Source organism: Equus caballus, chromosome 11 (assembly GCF_041296265.1).
Source record: "Equus caballus isolate H_3958 breed thoroughbred chromosome 11, TB-T2T, whole genome shotgun sequence".
Taxonomy (NCBI): Eukaryota; Metazoa; Chordata; class Mammalia; order Perissodactyla; family Equidae; genus Equus; species Equus caballus.
Window position 1 is genome coordinate 58,509,499 of NC_091694.1, and position 17,137 is coordinate 58,526,635.

Sequence of the window (17,137 nt, forward strand, 5' to 3'; positions counted from 1 at the left end):
CAGAGATCTTAAAAGGAACATCCCGGCCTTCTGGAGCTGACTCGTTCGTCCCCTCCCAGACCTGAGGTCCCTCACAACCTGGCCTGCGTGCTCCCAATGGCAGCACTGCAGATTAGGGAGAAGAGAGCCCAGCCTACGGGCAGAACACACGGGCCCCTGCACCAGGACAAGAGACGGGGGTGCAGTGACATCTGCTGTCCTCCTGCACTCTCTCTCTGTGGCGGTCCCTGTCCCCGGGCAGCAAGCCGTGCGCGGCAAGCCGTGCGCAGCGTATGGGCCTCAGCCGTGTGGGCCTCAGCCGGCAGGGGCAGTGGAGCGCGACAACGGCGTCTCAGCCACTGGGAAGTGACGCCCGCCAGTTAAAAGGTGAAAGCTAACACTTTTAGGCTCGTTATTTTCCAACAGATCTACTGATTCAAGGACAAGGAGCCCAGGCGTGCTCGTGTGACTGTGACAAACGGTTCTCCCTCCCAGGAAGATCCCTGTTTGACAGCGTGGCCTGAGGGCTCGCCTCGCCTGTGCTGCTGACAGCCTTACCAGCTCCAGCCAGGTCTCCTGTTATTTTGAATTGCTCTGTGCCCACCACGTACTCGCCTATATTCGTAACCTCACGTGGAGGCGGCAGGCTGAGAACTGAAGCAGGCGGGAAGCGGGGGACAGGGAGGACATGGACGCGGCTCTGCCTGTGAGGGGCACGATGCACAGGCTGCGTGGACCCCGGAAGCCACACCCTCCCAACCTGTCTGCCCCTCTGCTGGGTCCTCCTCCTCCACCTAAACAACAAGCACTGGAGTCCTCAGGTTGCCCGTGGGCTTCTCTTTGTGCCTCTGTGATTTGTGATTTATAATAAGCACATATCTGGTCTTTATCCATTGTTCCTGGCACAGAGCTCCTAAAATCCTTGTCATTTCCTCTTTAAGAACCATAGGGGCATCTTTTGTTATACTATTTGGGTTTTGTCCTTGGTTCCAGAAATGGCTTCAGAGCAATAAAGGTGAAATAGATGTTTTTTGTTATTCATAACAAACTCCTTTCAACCACACCTGAGTTTCTGTTAATAAGGTGATTTTCCCAAAGCCCCTAGCAAACCTAAGGATGGGGGCTGGCTGCCAGGGAACCTTCCAATGATTCGAGGTCCCACTCCCTCAACCCTGGGGAGGGGAGAGGGGCTGCAGGTTGAACCCATCACCAGTGTTCAATGATTTAATCAATCGTGCCCACGTAATGAAGCCTCCACAAAACCCCAAAAGGGTGGGGTTCAGAGTTCTGGGTTGGTGAACACATTCAGGTGCCATGAGGGTGGGGCACCCTAAACACCAAGGGGACAGAAGTTCCTGTGCTCGGGACCCTTCTGGACCTCACCCTATGTATCTTCTGTTCATTGGTACCCTTTAATATCCTTTCTAATAAACTGGTAATCTAGTAAGTAAACTGTTTTCCTGAGTTCTGTGAGCCGCTCTAACAAATTCACAAAACCTGAGGAGGGGTCGTGGGAGCCTCTGATTTATAGCTGGTCAGTCAGACGCACAGGTGACAGTCTGGATTGGACTGGCATCTGAAGTGGGGGCAGCCTCATGGAACTGAGCCCTAAACCTATAGGACCTAATGCTATCGCCAGGGAGACAGTGTCAGAACTGAGTTAAATTATAGGACCCCAGCTGGCGCTGAGGAATTGCCTAGTGTGGGAACCCCCAACTGTTCAGAAAACTGTCAGTGCAATAGTGACAGCGAGGGGACACACTGACTGTGGCTTCCTTAGAGCCTCAGTAGGAGCCAGGGACTGGGTGAGCCCCACTCCCACGGCTTTAAATACCATCTACACCTGCCCTGTTCAACACAGTACCCCTCATGACATGTGGCTATTTAAATTATAAGTAATTAAAATTAAAAATTCCATTTTCCAGTCACACTAGCCACATTCCATCAGTAGCCCATGTGGTAGTGGCCACCATACTGGACAGCACAGATGCAGAGCATTTCCATCCTTTTGGTTCAGCTCAACGGCACTGATCTATTCACCAACGATGCCCACCCTGGCTTTCTAGCTCTCATCTCCCCGCTGAACTCCAGAGCTGCTATCCTACTGCCTGCCTGACACTGCCACCTGCACACTTCACGATGTCTCAGACTTAACATGATTCACAAGTGAACGCTTTTTTGGTCGGTTTTTTTGTCTTCCAAATGTTTAACAATCCTGTTCAGGCCACTTCACAGATTACACAGCACCACACATAAAAGTGCTCAGAAAGGTGAATACACTGTGATTGTTAGTTTATGTGTCAACTTGGCTGGGCTACAGTAACCAGATATTTTGCCAAACATTATTCTAGATGTTTCTGTGAAGGTATTTTTAAGATGAGATTGGCATTTAAGTAAGCTGACCCTGGGTAGAGCAAATGACTCTCTATAATGTGGGTGGGGCTCACCCAGTCAGTTGAAGGCCTTAATACGAAAAGACTGATCACTCCCCAAGAAGAGGGAATTCTGCCAGCAGACTGCCTTCAGACTCAAACTGCAGCACCAACTCTTTCCTCTGTCTTAAGACTTCCAGCCTGCCCTGCAAATTTTGGATTTGTCAGCCTCCACAATTGTGTGAGCTGATTCCTTAATATAAGTCTCTCTGTTCTGTTTCTCTGGAGAATTTTAATACACAGTGTAAAAAATTACATCATTTTGTTCAGTTATTCTCACCATCAGTGCCATGACCATCCTTTGGACTGTATTTAAATCCCAGTGTGGGATCATCAAAACAGAACTTTTAAACATTTCTATTCCTGCCTCATCTCAGAAAATGATCTGGACAAGCTAGACAGCTGGGGTTGTCTCTGACTCTTTCCTTTTCTTCTCCTCTACAACCAACGAGTCACTAAGTCCAGCTGCGTCTAGATCTAAGACTTACTTTGAATTTGTCTATGTCTTTCCATCTGTGATGGTATCAGCCTAGAGCCAGCTAACGGGCGAAGCCAGGCAAATGCTCTCACATCGACGACTGCAATGGCCTCTCAACTGGCAGCCCCTCTTTCACTCTTGTTCCCTCCCATTCCAATTCACTTTTTTCACATATCAGCCAGAGAGATTTTTTAAAAACATGTATCGTGTCTCTCCATGGTGAGAATCCTTCAGTGACTTCCCACTGTGCTTGGAGCAAAATCAAACTTCTTAGGGCTGGCCCAGTGGCGCAGCGGTTAAGTGCGCACGTTCCACTTTGGCGGCCCGGGGTTTGCCGGTTCGGATCACAGGTGCAGACATGGCACCGCTTGGCACGCCATGCTGTGGCAGGCGTCCCACATATAAAGCAGAGGAAGATGGGTACGGATGTTAGCTCAGGGCCAGTCTTCCTCAGCAAAAAGAGGAGGATTGGCAGCAGTTAGCTCAGGGCTAATCTTCCTCAAAAAACAAACAAACAAACAAAACCCCACACACAACAAAACTTCTTAGCAGCATCCTCTGTGGAAGCCATCCAGGGTCTGGACCCTGGGGATCGTCACAGGCCACTCTTCCCTATGCACTGCACTCCAGCCAGCTGGCCTTCGTCACGTCCTCGGCTGCTCCGCTGCCCCCTCTCCCTGGAAAGCTCCCCTTAGCTCTTTGCATCGCTGGCTCCTTCGTGCTGGTTCTTCAGACACCAGCTTCACCCTCATCTCCTCAGAAAGACCTCCTCAGTCTTCCTGATCTAAATGAGATCCCCTTTTCACTCTCACAGTTCTGTGTTTCTCTCATAGCTCCTCTACAGTTCACAATTATTTACTTATAACATTACTTGTTATAGGTTTACTCACTTGTTTACTGTCTATTTCATGAGGGCAAAGAACACGCCTATATCACTCACTGTTGTCTTTATTACCGTGCGTGACGCTTGGCAAGAAATACTTGCTGAGTGAATGAGAGCAAGGCCTGGCACAGCATTTTCCAAAGTACACTCTGCGGAATACGATTTTGTAGAATGGTCTGGGTCATGGTTTGGCAAACGACAGTCTGGAGGCCACATCTGGCCTACAGCCTATTTTTTAAATAAATTTCATTGGAATGCAGCATGCCCATTGGTTTGCATCATATGGCCACTTTAGTGCTGCGATGGAAGAGCTGAGTAGTGAGACAGACACACAAAGTCTACCATTTGGCTCTTAACAGGAGAAGTTGGCCAACTCTTATTATAGGTGATTATATCTGGAAAAAAAAGGTTCTTTGGATCTGATACATGTTGTGTTAAACTGTCACACAGGTTTCTCTAACAAAGGACTTCTTGAGGTCTTACTGTGCTAATGAGCCTTCATTACTGCAAATCTTTAACCATGTGATATGATGTACAGTCTCCAAGCTTATTTGAGAGGGAATTATTTTGGTGATGCTTGCTGGTTCTTTGGAAAAGACTTTGAAAAACACTGACCAAGGTCTCAACACCATGAAGGTGATAACCCCTGAGGCCTTTCTCTGGAAAATGAGCGACAGGAACTTCTCAGCAGCAATCTGGCCTTCGCTGGGCTTTTCTAGGTAACAAGGGGTACACACTGAGGAGGGGAACTGAAACGTGTTCACCCTGAGTGGGATTCCACAGCGCAGTCACACACTCAGTAGTCATCTGTGGCTGGTATCGATGTCCTCATTTCCTCCTCAAGTCTCTAAACCCCATCCCCAGTGGGATGTATCAATATCATTAGGAATTCCCCTCTGTCTTCTAGAGAACAACCAGGGTGACCAGGCAAGTGACTTACTTTCTCCTGACTGTTCAGCTCCTGGTATGGGATGTGGGCAGGCAGGTAGGTATGGAGCAGAGCACAGAACGCCAAGCCATCACTCCAGCTGCTGCTGAAATTGGTGATATCAATGTTCTGTAGGAGGGAAAAGCAGCATTAATCACCAAACTCTGCAAAGTCACAGAATAATGAGACTGTGTTACAATGGGTATCCATCTCAGGGTTTGCAGTAAGGTAAGATAAGAAACTACACAAGTCTGCTGGGAGTACATTTAATTTTGGTGCCAGGAATGGCCTGGTGTTACCCAAATCCATTCACAGAATAGCATGAAAAAAAGGCCTCTGTGCTTCAAACAGCAGGGAATTTCGGCCTGCTCTCTGGTACTGTAAAGGCTCTGAGACGTCTTATTCTCAAATGAACCCACCTGGTTAGCTTTGCATCTCCCAACACTCCCAGCCTGACTGGACCAAGGAAGAATCAGCATCATCATATGACATCCTCACACACAACCCAATTAACACGAGTAGGCCGAGACAAGATGGGGTCGCAGAGACCTACAAGGCTGGTCTCATGGCTTGCTCCTGCTGCTACACTCTTCTCCCCTCAACTTGAGGGGCTTCTGAGGGGAGAAAACCCTTCATGCTCCATAGTGTCCTTGCTAGCACACCCAACACGGGCATTATGAGGCTTCATGGGGAAAAAGGAGCTCCTCCTTCAGGGCAGACAGGGACCCAGGCAGCTGCCTGGTAAATAGTGATAAGGAAACCAAAAGCCAACTTTATACGGCAGCCCATGGAGATGACAGCTTCCGACAGCTCAGGCAGGGCCCTGGGGCCCCAGTAGCTCCAGGATACCTCCACCTCTTAGATCCTTTCACCTGTCACCCACCTGGCCTCTTTCTCCCTGACCCTGCTCATCCTAACAGGGTTTTCTTCCCTGGTTCACAAAGCTCATCCCACATGAAATGTCAGGTTCCAAAGCTCACTAATTCCTGAACGCTTAGGTCGTTTTACAGACAGGCTGCCTAAACATACTGAAATAGTCTGTGAGCGGGACCGTGTGAGGGACACACCAGTGTACACCTCCAGGGTTTGCTGAGTTTTCCATCTGTGTTCTGAGCACTTCTGGTGCGATGAGAGGACTCGGGCAAGTCTGGGGCTCCTTCCTGCAATCTCTCCACAGCCACTGAGGGAGGGGGAAGCAGGGAGGTCCTCCTTCTCCTCAGAGCACCCCATCCTGGGAAGCAGGACGCCGGCGAAGGTGAGGAGGCGCGGTGGAGAACCAGCCCTGTCTGAAGGAGCGGATGCTGACTACCTTGCCCTCCCTCCGCCGGGCCGAATGCAAGACTACCGCCGGTTACTCTGAGGCCCCGGAAAGCGGACTCAGGGCACTTCCATCAGAAGCAATGGCAGTTTGAAAGGAGAGGAAGGGTGAAGAGGAACACGGCATGGAGTTAAACTGGAGTGGAGGAGGGAGACTTTACAGACTTCTCAAAGTGTACGTAAAGAAGTTGGAATAGGTGGAAACGTGTAGTAAAATATGGTTTCCTGTGAGGTTTCCTGAGGGTTTGGGAAGCCAATTACCTGTAATCTCTTGAGCTTTTTATCTACTTTCCTCAGTGTTAGTTCGAGCTAGCTTGGCCCTTAGTGATGAGGTAGGTCAAATGCCTCATTTTATAGCAAAGAAACTGAGGCCGGAGGAAGTGTTGTCACACATCACACATGTGGTTCACCTGAACAATGGACACACCAGGAACCCAGGTCCCCACCTTGCGGCTGTTTCTACCGAATCTCTTCCTGCTTTCAGCAGGAGGCCAGGACGAGCCTATAACTCCCCCTGTAAGGCCCCAGCTTTCAGGAATACGTCGTGGTCTCCAGACTGCTTTGCAATTACATTCCCCAGGGAAGGATACCAGCTGAGAGCAACAGGCAGCCGTAACAAGGCCTCTTCATTCTGGTTTTCATGACTCAGCACAACCACCTGTTAAGAGTTGCTCAGCATCAGTGTTACACGTAAGTCTGGGAACGCCCTTGCTGGAAGGCGCCCCATCTGAGTTTTCAGGTTGAATGTGCAACAGCTGGGACTCCTGGTAAGCTGATGGTTTGGAGTTTTGGTTTCAAACAGTCTCTCAGGGGCTACTGATGAGGCCGGGACGCTGTTTTAGAAATGGGAAGCACTTTTATTTTTTGAGGAAGATTAGCCGTGAGCTAACACCTGCCACCAATCCTCCTCTTTCTGCTGAGGAAGACTGGCCCTGAGTTCACATCCATGCCCATCTTCCTCTACTTTATGTGGGACGCCTGCCACAGCATGGCTTGATAAGCGGTGTACAGGTCCGCACCTGGGATCCGAACCGCTGAACCCCGGGCCGCTGAAGCAAAACGTGCACACTTAACCGCTGCGCCACTGGGCCGGCCCCAGAAACACTCTGATTTTATATTTTCTAAAGAGGTTTGTATGTTAGAGAAGCAGAAGAAAGAAACAAGCGGGGCCATGACCTATCCAGTTCACGCAAAGTCTCAAGCATTCAAACCAGATGTTGTAGACATCAGGCCCTGGGAAGGCAAGGCAAGGAGCAGGCCGCGCCAGCCTCAGGGAAAACCAGAAACTGCAGCTCTTATCAAGATGGAGTGCCCGCCCTTTCTTTGCCATGCAGAGGTCATCTGAGACCCCATCTCCAAACCCAACTCTCACAGTGCCGGTGACCCGGCTGAAGGAAAGCCAGACTTTATTTCCAGAGATGCTTTACGGTTACTGTTCATGGTGAGCACTACGGCATCCGGTAAACATCTAGGGTGTTCTTCCCGAAAGGCAACACTGACATGTGCCTCATTTCTTGGTAAAGACACTGAAGCCGCAGGAGGTGGCATTTCCACTAGAAAGGCCATGTTTGAAACAAAGCAAAATGCTCAATGATGGAGATGCAAGCCCTTTAAATATGAGTCCCCTTGAATATAGAGCTCCCAGAAGCGGGGTGATAAGGGAGAAACATCGGCTGAGTATCTACAATGTGCCTGTCACTGTGTATTTTCTCACTCAATTCTCAGAACAACCACACCCAGTAAGTAGCTTTGTACCCATTTTACAGAAAGCTGAAGCACAAGAAATATTGCTGGTACAGAGTCAGGGTCGACTCCAGTTCTGTGTGACTGCAGAGCACAGGTCCCAGTTGCCGTGCTTTCCCTCCTTTTTTCTCCCTCCCTCCCTGCCATCCTTCACAAATTTACTTTACACCTAAAGTTTTACTACTTGATAAATCTTTCTCTTCCTAAAACAGGAGAACATTTTACACACTTACCTCTTGCACCATTCGATACAAAATATCATTTTTCTCCCTCTCCACAATCTTCAGAAGCATTTTGAGAGGCCAGATGGACCCAAATGAGTGATGATGCTATTCATCTCACAAAACCAAGGCAGTGCCAGGTATTTTGGTTAACTGAATGACATTTAAGAACAAGCATAAATAACAGGTTGAGACGAAAATCTGGCGAGATCAGAGCCAGGGTTGAAAATCAATCAAAATGACTTGCAAGCTCAGGAGGGCTGGGAGATCCCGGACGCTCCAGGACAGACTGCAGCCCACAGGCCACCTCAGGGCCCGAGACGCACTGTAACGCAGACCCTTGCACTTCAGCAGCACGACCACACAAAAACCACACAAGAAAAAGGAGGCAGTGTCCTGTCTCTAAAAAAAGGAATTATGGAGGGGCTGGTCCAGTGGCAGCGTGGTTAAGTTCGCACGCTCTGCTTCGGTGGCCTGGGCCTCGTGGATTCGGATCCTGGGCACGGACCTACACACCGGTGACTCATCAGCCATGCTGTGGTGGGCGCCCCAAAAACAAAATAGAGGAAGACTGCTACAGATGTTAGCTCGGGGCAACTGTCCTCACAAACACAACAAAAAAAGGAATTAAGGAAATTTCAAATCTAGTCAGGTCATCAAATCCACTCTAGGTCAGGAAACGCTTCTCTCTCATGTAACCTATATTTGCAAGGCCAAGACTTTGAATTGTTCTGAAATGGGCAGAGATGGAGGGCAACCAGCTGTAATTTCTAATATTACATTCATTCCAAGAACATTACACCATGAAATAAAAACTTTACCCTTCTTATCTCTGAGTGGAACAGCCTTAGTTCTAGTGCCCTGAATGTCATTTGAAATTGTCTGTAATTTGTCTGTTTGTCTGACAGTTATTGTCAAATAATTCTATTTGTCTGTAATTCTATTCTACAAGAGTACCAAAAATTTCCAACTTAAGACAGCAGGCTGAAAAATTACAAATTTGTGTATACATCTATGATACGTCAAAGAAGATGATGAAGATCAATCTGTAAAGAACTATACAAATCTCCATGGTTGCTTTTGTTACTGTCATTACTACAGAAGTGGCTCATCTCTGCTCACCGACGCGTATCTGTGAGCCAGAAGGTATGTTTTAGTGAATGAGGAGTTAGCTGATGGGGTGTGGTACAGTTTGATAATGCTCGTGTTTTTCGCATGACTCATGGAGAGAGATGAGTTGATTTATGCTTTCCCGGATCTCCCCCTCCCTTCATTTTGGAAAAGCCACGTCACTTGAATTACTGTTCACCTGCGGACCCGTCTACAGACTGCTGCAGCCTGAGTGGCAGGCTGGACTCTCAGAGCAGACCCGAGGGGGCGCAGGGGAAGCTAAGAATGGTAGTAGGGTGGCCTCGCTGAGCAGGGAGAAGGGGCAATATTAAGGGGTCCCTGGGCTTCATGGGGGCCAGCACAGCCTTCCCAGGAGGTCCCGTGGACTGGGCTGTGCAGACAGCTCAGGAATGTGGGCAGCATGTTGTCCACCTGGTCTCTGGGTAGCTGGTTTCCCTGGACTAGAAAAGCATCCAGGGGTCAGTGAGGCAGTATATGTGGGTCCCAGTGAAGTGGGCTAAGATCTAGTCCCACTGTAGTGACCAGAGAGGTCCAGGAAACCACGGCGGGAAGGCACTTATATGGACTGAACCAATGTACTGGGAAACAGGCAGAAAGACAGCAATTTCTGGGGTATGGGTGGCTGGGCCAATTGTGAGCAGCCCAGGAATCGAGGTGAGTACTCGCTCCAGATGGTGCCCCTGGATGTGGATGCTCAGCCTTATTTTTGGTTAGGGATGATCAGGATTGGCTTGGCCCTAGAGCAGCGGTGGGGAGGGGCGAATCTTGCTGAGCTTGTGGGCAACAGATCTCAACGTCACAGATGCAACCTCTGACTTAGGACACAGAGTGAGGATAAAAACACAAATACCCCAAGGGGTGTTAATATGATAGCCTCCTTTTCCCAATTATCGTTCAGCTGAATCTTAGAGGTTCATCAAAAGAATAACCTAGAGGAAAATGGAAAATGATCAACAAGGCTTTCTATAGGATGTATCTTCAATTATTTTCCTTGTTATTTATTTCTGAATAAAACTGACGAGGATAATTGTTATCCTTGACTGAAAGTTAGTAACCTGAAAGGGGCACGAAGAGGATTCTGGGATGCTGGCAATGCTGTGTTTCTAGACCTGGATGCAAAATACATGGGTATACTCACTTGGTGAAAAGTCATCGAGCTGTACATTTACATGTTACACATCAATAAAATAGAAAGAAAGGGAGGAGAGGATGGATGGAGGGAGGGCAAGGGGGAGAGAGGAAGGAAAAAAGGGAGGAAGAAAAGCAGAAAAGACAGACAGACCCTGATCATCTTAAGAGATTCAACTGTGGTTGTTAAAAAGAATGCTAACATTTTGGAATTTATGTGCGATAAGATTTAGTCGGGGGAAAAGCAGAGCGACAACCAAAAAACACTTGCTGATTATTTTCCAAAGGAAATAAATGGTAATTACTCATTGCAAATTATCTTTTAACTTCCTCTAGGATGTAAATATCTTAGAGATATTTCTGAGGGAGAGAAAATTCTGGGGAAAGGAAGTCTCAGAAATAAAAAAGGGAACAGTCCAAGCATCTCCGAAATGGGTTAAGTTTCTAGGAGCACTTAGAAGAACATTTTTTTTTTCAATTTATTATTTGTTTTATCGAGGTAACACTGGTTTATAACATTACCTAAGTTTCAAGTATATGTCATTATATTTTGATTTCTGTGTAGATTACGTCATATTCGCCACCCAAAAACTAATTACCATCCATCACCACACGCATGTGCCTATTCACCCCTTCTGCCCTCCTCCCTCCCTCCCGGTAACCACCAGTTCAACCTCCGTCTCTATGTGTTCATTGTTGTTTTTTATTAGGAGAACCTTTTTTAAGATATAGAATCTTGTCCTCAGTGCAGCAACAGTGAATACACCAAAGAGTACATGGGAAGCTAAACCAACTTTAGCAACTATCCAAGAATATTCTCTCAGAATGGTTGAGATTGTAGACAAAGTTCTAGAAGAGTGAATGTGGAGGCAGCACTCTTAAATAAACACAGCGGGACAGAGCAAAGCAAACCCTACCATCCACAGCATTTGCTGCTTTCCATTTGCCTTTTGTTGCCTGGAAACGCCAACATTTGGTGAAAACATTAACCACTGGGGAGAGAAGCTGCAGAGCACGTACTGAAACGGGAGCTGTGCGAAGTTCCACTGAGCACACAGCTGGATCCCGCAGCTGTTTGACCTCATTCCCACCACTTCACCTTCTCTGAAGATCTCTAGGTTCCTCCATTAGATTTCTATGAATGGGTTGACTCCATGTGCGCTACATGCAAAGTTTTCTTAAAAAGTTAAAAACAAAAAAAAATCATAGCTTGGGAAGAAGACAGGAGACTGTTTAGAAAATGCAATGTCTTCCCTGCTGCGGGAACTGGCTGTCCTGGGCCCACCGTGACTTAAACATCCCCTCTCCTGGGACTTCTCTGGGCTTTTTTTGATAGGTCTTTATTGTCCCAGCTGTAGAATCAGACTAAGTTGTTTTTTTGGTGGGGGAGGAGGGAATATAACAATTTATAGATCGTACAAGATAAAGGACGCTTATTCCACTAAGGTTCAGTATGTACAGGAAGAGCCCTGGGGGACCAAGCATACTTTGAAGATTTGGTGAGAAAAAATACAGAGCATATGCATATATATAAGTGGGTTCCCGTGAACTCTCAATGAATGCAGCCTACACTCCCTTCCCGGCACACAGATTCTGGGTTCATCCCTTGCCTTGGGCAGATGTTGACAGACATCCAATTCTAGTACCTCTGTTCCAATCTCAGCTTATCTGGTAAACCTCAAGTAGTCCAGCCCTCAGCCATGGACTCAGGGAGACCCGCACATGGACCGCTGGGGCCCCTCCTCTGCACTGCTTTTTCCTTTCTGATGCTGCATCCCATAGAATGTGGCTGCTTCGGCTGCCCATTCTGATCACTGCCTCCTCAGCTCAGAGGACCGCTGTGCTTCGATCACGCCCCAGCTCTCTGACTGTGATATGGAAACTGTTCCCAAGCAGGGAGCTCGTGATCATGGGGATCGCCTCCTGGGTTTCCCTTCTCTCGGAGATTAGCTGTCTGGAGATAAGTTCCAGACGGCTAAATTTAAAAACCAAAATTAAACATTATTAGAATACCGATGAATAGGTTTACAATCTTGGGGAAAGAAAGCTATCTAGGGCACAAAATGAAAAAAAGCATAAAAGAAAGGACTTAGAAAATGGACTATATAAAATTAAGTTTCTGTATGACAAAAATTAAAAACAATATATATACATATATAGCAAATTACTCATATCCAAAATATATTCCCTTTTTTGTTTAAAGATTTTATTTTTCCTTTTTCTCCCAAAGCCCCCCGGTACATAGCTATATCTTTTTAGTTGTGAGTCCTTCCGATTGTGGCATGTGGGAGGCCGCCTCAGCACAGCCTGATGAGTGGTGCCATGTCTCTGCCCAGGATTTGAACTGGCAAAACCCTGGGCCGCCAAAGTGGTGGAGTGCACAAACTTAACCACTCCGCCACGGGACTGGCCCCCAAAATATATTCCTATAATTAATAAGAAAGAGATAAATAACTCAAGTTAACACTGGCAGAGGAATGAACCAGTAATGCACTGAAGAGGAAATACAAATAATCGGACACATATAAAAACGTGTTTAGTCTCACTAGAAAATAAAAATAGTGAAATATTTTCACTCATCAAATTGGCAAAAATTAAAAAGATTGTTAATTCAGGGGGGCCAGCTTAGGGCACAGTGGTTAAGTGTGGTGTGCTCTGCTTTGGTGGCTTGGGGTCATAGGTTCGGATCCCAGGTGCAGACCGACACCATTTGTCAAGCCGTGCTGTGGCAGTGACCCACATATAGAATAGAGGAAGATTGGCACAGATGTTAGCTCAGGGCTAATCCTTCTCAAGCAGGAAAAAAAAAAAAAAGATTGTTAATCGACAAAGTTAATGAAGATGTAGGGAAACGGGTATTTTTATATTGCCTGACAAGAATATAAATTGGTCAAGGCTTTTAGGAAGGCAATTAGAAGCATTGTTTCAGAAAATGAGAATATGATTTTACAAAGTAATTTCATATCTAGTATCTATTTTAGAGGAAACAGTACAGCATGTGCCCAAAGACACACCTACAAGAATATTTACTGCAGCATTACTGTTCAGAATGAGGAACTGGAAATTTCCTAGTTGTCTATCTTAAGCTGAGTAAACTTTAAAAATTTTTTTATTAAAAAAGTCTTTATTCTTGGAGTGGTTGAGATTGTACAGAAAGTTCTAGAAGGATGAATGTAGTTTTATGATCGGTAGTCATTCCTGTGAACCTCATGGGAAAACTCTGATGTTCTGGTTTTCGATGCGTTTGCTATATGCAATAAGTTCTAGATAGTTGATGTTTTTCACTAATTATTGGATAAATGTCAACCCAGAGGGCTGGTCCTGTACTTTTCTACACTGTCAGCAACTTAGTTGAGGAAACCTGGGAGGGACAGAAAATAACAAATGGACAGATTCAGAATCCAAAAATTCGATAGGCCAGAAACAGGAACCAAGTGAAGTGAGATGACATTTAACTTAATTCTTTTTCTTCTTTTTTTGTGTGTTTTCTGATGTTTGTACAATGACCATGTATTTACTTTTATAATTAAGAAAAATAACATGTTACTAAAAATATTAAGGACATCACATATGGACAAAATAGGCCAATGCAGACTCCCAGGAAATGAACGAGCAAGAATCCTAATAATTGTATGTTTCTATGTTGAACAGATTCTGGGGTGATGACCTCTTTTTTTTCAAAAATTCTGAGGAAGAAAAGTAAAGACCTGGCTGTAGATGAAAGAAGGAAGAAGCAAGTAAGAACTTGCTAGAAAGGCAGGAAACAGACCACATTTTTTTTCCTTATGTGGTAGATTAAAGGCAGCTACAGATTCTCGGACATCTTGCAACTGAGAAGTGGAGTCCAATTCTCCTCTTGAATCTGAGCTGGCCTTAATAATCTGCTGGAACAAGGAGGAAGTGACATTTAGGGCTCCCAAGCCTAGGTCCTAAGAATCCTTAAGCTTCCACCCAGGGTTCTTGGAACACTCTCCCTGGGAGCCCTGAAGCTCCTAAGGTGTGCAGAAGCCCACGTCAGTCCAGTGCAGAGGCTGTCTTGAGAAAGACTAGCCAGCCCCGAGCTGTGCCGGCCTCCAGCCATTTAAGGCCCCAGACATCAGGGAGCAGAGAGGAGTCAGGCCTAGTTTGCAGACTTGTGAACAAAATAATTGTCATTATTCTAATCCACTAAGTTCTGGGGTAGTTTGTTATACAGCTATAGATAACTCAGAACACTTTCCTTCTTTTACATATGCTGCAAAGGGCAGAATGGAAACCAACCTTTTGTTCCTCAAGCAAGTAATTTTGGGGTTTCCTTGAAATTCCTTTCCTTTTCAGATCCTATTTCTATTATTGCTTTAGTCATTATTTTTCTGCTTAAGATTTTATATGGTTAATTATCTCTCAAATCAAGAACGAAAACTTTTGCTTATTTTTTAACATTTTTAAAACATGTGGCCCTACTCAATCTAATCAATACTCTTAAACATGAGCCAAAGGAACCACATTCAGGTCTGTTTCCACTGTTTGTGTTATCCCTTCTGGAACACCTAAGGGGGGTGAGGAGGGGTGATGAAGGAGGGGCCTTGTCTACGACGGCTCCGTAGTGTATTTCTAACAGGTAGGGCAAACACACCTTCACTATTATTCTTTCTCAAAACTTTCTTGGCTGTCTTATTTGTTCTTCCAGGTGAACTTTTAATTATTTTAAGTTCAAAAATAAGGTAATCCTGTTGGGATTTTAATTGGAATTGAGTTAAATTTAGAGATTAATTTGGAATAATTTACTTTTTAATGATTCTTCCCACTCTTTATCCCTGTGGAAAAAATGGAGGGTTTGAGACCTGGAAAAATAGACTGGAGTACCAAGTCTAGGAAGGAGCGCCCTTTGCTTTACATGGTGAAGACCAAAGGGTTAAGTTACAAGAGACAATAGAGCAGGAATATCCTCCTTCCAAAGACAAAGGGCTGCTGTGTCTCCAGAGACTGTAGGCAGATACTGCACAACCTCTCCCTGGAGACAGACTCAAAGGACACTGACAGCAGAAGAGTGGCTGGAGCTCTATCTTTCTTGCTTCCTCCTTCACTTCCTCCTTTGTAATTTAACGATCGGTCGGGAGTACCCACCCATTATGTTTCCTTCTTGGTGTTCTCTGGCCTCGACATTGTGACACTTGGTCCAGTTTCACTGCAAGTGTCCTGCTGCCTGACGCCTCCTGAACCATCCAGCTGGGTCTACCCCCGCCAACACTGCCCTCCCATCCCCTTCCAGCAGCTCAACTAGCAAGGCTGGCCTCACACAGCCAATGCTGTTGAAAGAAGCTGCAAGGCCGTGGCTCAGGGCAGAAACTCCGACTCTCTTGCAGCTACCTGTGAAAGGTGTCCCCTCTCCCCTCAGCCTGCCTCTCAGATGGTTCTCCGCCATGTTCTATCCCCAGGCCCAGACCATGTGCAAGTCTCCAGAGAAACACTTTTCTGGAATTTTCCTCCCCTCCTTTCCTCTATTGCTATTGTGTTGAGTTGATTACCTCTTTTTCACTAATTGTACTCATCCTCTTGGCTTACTTTTTCTAAAAAAAAAACAAACCCATAGTTATTTGCAGCTCTGCTGGTTCCATTCATTCTAGAATCACTCAATCACCTACATTCCAGGCTCAGTAATCTGTTAGCACCACTGAACGCCAGCCTTCTCCTAGCTGAGAGCTTATCTATATCCATCAGTCACCCAAGGAAATGTTAAAGAAACCTTCTTATGAACCATCTGAACTAATGGGTCAACTCTCTAGGCTGGAAGGAGAGCCCAATCCGTGGCTCTTAAATTTCTAATTATGGCCAGGAAATGTTCACTGAGCCCCTCTAAGTGTGCAGGGCTGAGGGACAGACAAACACAATGAAGAGTGGCCCCTGGCCTGAATGGTCCACCACATAGAGTAGAGCAGGGAGGGAGAGACAAGTGTGAGCCTGGCATGTGGAGGAGGCGTGATGCAGTCTGGGCTGCAGAGAACGAGCAAGTCACAGAGAGGATTCCCCATGTGGTTCTGGGAACACTGGAGACAAAAATCTGGTTTTTGTTTTCTATTTCTGAGCTGATAATCAGACTGAATGAGCCTTGGCAAACCAAAATATAAATGACTCTAAGGAGGAAAAAACAAACCCAAATTGTGACCAGCTCCTGGTTCTGGATCTTCCTCTGTCACTAAAGCAGCTGTGTGACTGACTTTGGGCAAATGACTCAACTTTTCTGTCTTTCAGTTTCCCCACCTCTCAGATGAAGCAGTTGGATGACATTAGTGATTCTGACGCCATCAGCTATGGAACCTGTCCTTCCAACTAAAGTTTCTGCAGAAGCTTTTTCTAAACCAGAGTTTGAAAACCACAAGATTAAATGATCTCTTGCCGGCTTCTTTACATCCTTCCATGTATATTCTATCCTGCATTGTCCAATACAATAGCCACATGTAGCTATTTAAATTAGTTAAAATTAAGCAAAATTTAAAATAGTTTCTCCATCACATTAGCCACCTTTTACGTGCTCAAGAGCCACAAGTGGCTAGTGGCCACCATACTGGACAGTGCTGCTCTGCACTTACACAAACATGTATATTATATTTCCCCTCTTTTTATGCAAATGGTATAGCACGTATGTACACTGTTCTGCATCCTGATTTTTTCCCACTTACTAAGATCTATAGAGATAGGTCCTTTCACTATCTATGGAGAAACAGTTATAGCAGACACGAAGAGATTGGATTCTGAAGCCAGAAGCCCTGTCACTTACTGGTTGCATGACTGTGAGCAATTACTTAACTTCTTTGTGCCCTAGTTTCCATATCCTTAAAATGGATATGGAATAGATATAGGATTGAAGTCAAGATTAAAAGCACAAATAACATGTAAAGCACTTGGAACAACGTCTGC

General features: G+C 45.9%; 1 protein-coding gene across 10 annotated transcripts in view; it reads right to left on the minus strand.

The window, feature by feature from the left end:
• The window catches only part of SPECC1 (sperm antigen with calponin homology and coiled-coil domains 1), a 283,675-nt gene that overhangs the window by 14,598 nt on the left and 251,940 nt on the right, over positions 1-17,137 (minus strand). For all 10 annotated transcript variants that reach the window (XR_011423520.1, XR_011423521.1, XM_070228265.1 and 7 more), the window contains one exon: positions 4,713-4,829. Coding sequence is in view for 8 of the 10 variants with exons in the window: in XM_070228265.1 (XP_070084366.1) it covers positions 4,713-4,829 (117 nt within the window). In the remaining 2 variants the exon portion in view is untranslated. The remainder of the gene's footprint in view (positions 1-4,712; positions 4,830-17,137) is intronic.